Below are 5,424 nucleotides of genomic sequence, written 5' to 3'. Positions count from 1 at the left end.
TGAGTCCTTGTCTTAATCCCATGTGGTTCATAGTTGCACTGGGTAGCTGCTAGCAACTTCAGAGAATCAAAGGGCCTTATGTGGCTTTGGAGATGTCACAATCTTGTTACATTCATGAGGTGGCATTAACCTATTAAGTACCAAGTAAGACACTCTATGTGGTTACCATTTCTAAATAAAATAACCGTAACTTTTTAAACTTTATAATTTTATTGAGGTTGGCATAAAGTTAAAAGAAATCTTACATGTGCAGCTCATTCATTAACATACACACACCATGAGTATATTATGTGCAATGCTGTAAAGATGTAAAATAGCCTCAAGATTCTGGAACAACCAATATCCCTCGACCATTCTTGCCGCCCCAGCATTACTCACGACTCTGCCCTTGAACTTCATGCAAATGGAGACATCTGATACATCTGGCCCTTTAGAGCTGAGCACCACTTGGGGACACCATCATTTTCCCCCTTTATCAGCTACCAGTCATTGTGAACTATGTGCACGCTGCATGACTGTGTAAGTCTGCAGCTTGACTTAGACTAACCAGAAATATACAGTAACGTTGTCAGGAATATGTTGCACAAGACTTTCATCCTAGTGCTTGGGAAGCAGAGGCAGGATATCAAGTTTAAGACAGTACCAGACTACAACGTTAGTCCCTACCAAAACAAAACAAACAAAACACAAGCCACACAAACCAGGCCTATAACCCCAGCCACTTGGAGAACTGCAAGTACAGGCTTGCTTCAGTTTCAGAACAAGTTCAAGACCAGCCTGATGAACTTTAGTGAAACCCTAAAATTAAAATCTAAAAATTAATAACCTTCATGTACACGATATCTTGCAGGCATGTATGCGTACCAAGTGTGTGCCTGGTGTCTGTGGAGACTAGAAGAGGGCATCAGACTCCTGGGACTGGAATTAAAGATGGTTGTGAGTAGCCACACCAGTCTTCTGAAACAGTACCCAGTGCTTTGAACTAACGAGAGTCAGCCTAAATTGAAAAACAAAAAGAAAGAAAGAGCTGGGGCATTTGCTTAGCATTTCCAAGGCCCTGAGCTCATTTTGCAAGTGGAAGTCATAGCTTGTAGGTTGGGTTGGTCTTTGAGACCTTTTCAAAATAAACCAACCAACCAACCAACCAACCAAAGCAAACCAAAACAGAAACAAACAAAAAAAAAACCCCAAACCCAACCAATCAAACCAAAGAATGTTCCTTGATGACTTAAACATTCTGAGCTTTCCACTCCACAGCGCCATGAGGCTGCTGAGCAAGTATGCAGACAGACACTGAGAAATGGGATTGCTGTATTTAGGGATTTTGCTCTTTGTTCCCAGGGCTGAGGTTGAACACAGGGCTTCACTGAATTCCCAATTCCAGAACCGAGTTAACTGTGGACCAAATTTCGAATCCAATACTGTGACAACACAGTTCATGCTTCTCTGCCCCCTTCACAGTTCTTCACTTGATCCTCTGAGCATTTTCTCACATCTCTTAAGATTATCAGATGGTAAGATTTTTTTTTAAGCACATGAGTTCACCAGCAGTGGGTTATCTTAAATCTGTGGCGAAACGATTTCCGGAACCAGGCGCTTGTTTCGTAGAAGGGGACTTACATGTGCTTTGAACAGACAACACTTAACTTTGGAGCTGTGAGATATACTATAGTCTCCTAAATGCCTTTCCCTTTTTCTATAGCGATTTGTTTGGCACAAAACTTGTTGAGATTGACATCACCCTAATGTGTCTCAAAGTTGAACACAGGCCATTAGACTAACCTATATGGTATTTAAACTTGAAGACTAAGGAGAAAAGGAGAACTGGAAGGAAGGCGGAGCTGGCCAGAGACTTTCCAGGGACTTTCTCACCTTCTGGGCTTAGACTCTGTCCAACCTTGCTCCAGGGTGGCGCCCGGCCCCACCCCTCCCACCTGGGCAGTCTCTGGACCACGCCTCCGCCTGCCCCGCCTCCTCCACGACGTCCGACCCACGCGGCGCCCAGGCAGCGCGCTGACGTCCGACGTTCCAGGTACTTTCCCCAAGGCCGGCTTGGCTCAACGTGGGGGGGCGGGGCGGGGCGCGAAGCGCGCATGCGCCACAGTGCCAGCGCTCTCCCCGGATAGAGCGGGGCCCGAGCCCGTCCGCTCTGGTAGTTCCGCTCGCGCTGCCCCGCCGCCATGTCGGCAACCATCGAGCGGGAGTTCGAGGAACTGGATGCTCAGTGTCGCTGGCAGCCGTTATACTTGGTGAGTCTCAGGCCCGCGCGGCGTCCCGGGGCTTCCGAGGATCCGAGCTCGCGCCTGCCGGCTCCGTGTCACCTCCCCAGTCTCCTGCTCGGGCGGAAGTGGCGAGCGCGGGCCGCGTCAGGGGCGCGCCTGCGCGGACAGTCCTCACCGCTGTGAGGCTTAGACCTGAAGCACCGAGGTGTCGGTCGCCTGTTGGTTCTGAAGGCGGCGCCACAGCGGCGCCTGCTGGCGGCCCGGCCGGCCTCGGCGTGTGGTGCGCCGGGCGGAGGGTGGAGGGGTACCCGGCGCGGGGTGGGACGGGCTCCGGCTTCCTCGCTGACCGTGTTCTTGTCGGCCGATGTTCGGTGGCCGAGCGCGCTGGCAGCCGCAGCAGCGACAGGGGCGAGAGAGCCCTCTAGGATCGGGGCCAGCGAAGGCAAAGCGGGGTCCCACGGAGTCTCGGTCATTTGCGGGTGTCCCGGGGGCCTGTGGCCGGAGCTCTATACCAGAGCCGGAGCTGAAGCGGCGTCGAGAGCTCCAGTCTTGGCCACTTTCTCCGGGAGAGCGGGTCGTCTGCTAGAGCTCCCCGGAACAACAAGGGCTTTGGTTGTATTACCACTGATGAAAGTAGCGTCCTCTTTAGAATTTCCTTTGCTTAGGCATACTTTATAGATGTATATATAGTACACCACAGGAATTTATATGAGCTTTGCAGTTGGTTGCATTTCCCAGATATGTGCACTGGTAGTCGTAACACTCAAAAGTAACCCAACAATTCTTTCGGTCCAAAAGAGGCCACATGTCTATAGGCTGCCGCTGTGCTCTGTCACCAGAGAATTACCTATTCAGCTCATTCTAAAGTAATCTTTCCTATGAACGCTTGTGACTTCCTTTTTACAAGCTTGTGGGCTACCTTTTAATCCAGGCAAAACTTTTCTCCCCTTAAAAATGATTCATTGCTAATCATTGACTCTATCTAAGATCAAATTTAGTGATTGACGTCTCCTTATGTTTTGGCTTGTTACTACAGTACAGAAAGAAACTAGAAAGCTTTCTTTTAGCTCTGGATGACTCTGGGGTTTCACCATTCCATTTAATTAGATGGCAGTAAAATTTCGCTTTGTTTAGGACTTATTTCTCCCATCCTCCTTTGAGATAAGGTCTCACAGTCTATAACTTTTGCTGGCCCGGAACTTGCTTTGTAGACCTGCCTGACCTTGAACTCCTAGGCTGGCTTTGAAGTCCTAGTCTTCTAACTACCAGTGTCAAAGTTCTGGAAAGAAGTTGTAGAAAATGCAAGTTCTAGTGGATTTGTGTGTGTTCACTTGCAGGTCTCCTTTTCTATGGGTACATTAGATTTAGCAGAGTGCCGCCTCAAAAATGTCAGTGACAAAAGGGGTACTAAGTCAAGGAAGATTGCTGGATGGTACATGCCTATAACCCCAGAGTTTAAGAGGCAGAGGGAGGTCTGTGAAGTGATTTTATTTATTTATTTATTTTTTAATTTTTGAGACATGGTCTCCTTATGTAGCCTTGGCTGGCCTTGAACTCAGATTGTCCTGCCTCCCCAGTGCTGGGACTAAAGTCATGTACCTCCATGTCCAGCACAGCTCTGAGTTTAGGCTAGCCTGGTCTACATGGTTTCAGACCAGCCAGGGCTACATAGTAAGATCAAGTATGCATGATCATACATACATACATACATACATACATACATACATACATAGAGGTGGGAGGGGGACTAGAGAGATGGCTTTCCGTTAAGAGAACTTGTTCTTCCAGGTTGATTCCTAGCACCCACAAGCAGCTCACAACTGTTCTTGGGAATCCAAAGCACTCCTCTGGCCTTCAGGGATGCCAGTTATGCACATGGTGCCTAGGCAGACAAAATGCCATACACTAAGAATCAAGGGGAAAAAGTAAAATAATAATATTATTACTATTATTGCTATTACTATTATTTTAAAAACAAGGGTTCATACTAGCAACTTAATTTAGCCTAACTTATTTATTTTCTGAGACCAGGTCTTGCTTAGTATCACAAACTGGCCTATAATTTACCACTAGGTTTGGATTTGTGACAGTCTTTCTTCTGCCTTAGTCTCCCAATTGCTAGGATTGTAGGGAAGAGCCACGACATGTGGCTTAATTGGGTACATACATGTAAGTTATTAATGTCTGAGAAGTAAGTGAAAGTTGTGATCCCACTTAGTAGGGAAAAAAAGCACTTATGCTGGATGGTGGCTCAGCCTGTAAGCTGTCAATTAGGAGGCTGAAGCAGGAGGATTGTTGTGAGTTTAAGACTAGCCTGCAGTTGGGCTTTGGTGGCCAAGCCTTTAATCCCAGCAGAGGCAGGTTGATCTTCAGTGTTTAGCCAGCCTAGGCTACATGGTGAGTTCTATGCTACCCAGGACTAAGGAATAAATTCTTGTGTTGAAATAAAAAATTTCTAAACAAAAGCCAGTCATAGTGGCATGGTTTTTTTGGGATGGGGGCGCATTTGGAGACAGGGTTTTTCTGTGTAGCCCTGGCTGTCCTAGAACTCACTATAGACCAGGCTGGCCTTGAACTCAGAAATTAAAGGTGTGTGCCACTACAGCCTGGGGTGGCATGGTTTTTAATCCTAGCACTGAGGAAGTGGTTCCAGAAAGTATCTGGAGTTTTTAAGGCCATCTCCAGCTATCCGTGGAGTTATGGGTCAGCCTGGGATAATCGAGACTGGGTTTAAAAGTAAAAATCTTGCCGGCAAGGTTGCTCTGTGGGTTAACAGTTGCCCAGCCTGAAAACTTGAGTTCAGTCCTCTGATTTACAAGGAGGGAGAGAACCACCTTTCTTTCACAGATCTTATATACCTGCCTTTTTGTGTGCAGCCACAATAGCAAAGTTAAAATGTAATTGTAAACAATTGGACTTTCAGGGAGATGGCTTGTTTGTTTAGTGTTTGCTGTGAAAGCATGAAGACCTGTATTTAGATCTTACCCATTTCCATCAAAAGCCAGATGTAGCTCTAATCTTTTGTGCTGGGGAGGTGAAGAGCTGCAAATCTCCGGAGCTCAGCGGGCCTCCCTGAAGCAGAGAGTTCCAGGTTTAATAACAATTTTTTTTAAAGATTTATTTATTTATTATATGTAAGTACACTGTAGCTGTCTTCAGACACTCCAGAAGAGGGAGTCAGATCTCGTTACGGATGGTTGTG

General features: G+C 46.9%; 1 protein-coding gene across 2 annotated transcripts in view; it reads left to right on the top strand.

Moving 5' to 3' along the window:
• The first annotated feature begins 2,074 nt into the window (after window positions 1-2,074).
• The window catches only part of Ptpn2 (protein tyrosine phosphatase non-receptor type 2), a 62,268-nt gene continuing 58,918 nt past the window's right edge, over window positions 2,075-5,424 (top strand). Inside the window, exon 1 of one of the 2 annotated variants that reach the window (XM_021151016.2) lies at window positions 2,075-2,249. In XM_021151016.2, coding sequence (XP_021006675.1) covers window positions 2,181-2,249 — 69 coding nt within the window. In that variant the 5' untranslated portion in view covers window positions 2,075-2,180. The remainder of the gene's footprint in view (window positions 2,250-5,424) is intronic. The other variant, XM_021151015.2, reaches the window with a different exon arrangement.

This window comes from Mus caroli, chromosome 18 (assembly GCF_900094665.2).
Source record: "Mus caroli chromosome 18, CAROLI_EIJ_v1.1, whole genome shotgun sequence".
Lineage (NCBI taxonomy): Eukaryota > Metazoa > Chordata > Mammalia > Rodentia > Muridae > Mus > Mus caroli.
The sequence above is the reverse complement of the archived record's forward strand: the minus strand, read 5'-3'. Positions and strand labels throughout refer to the sequence as shown.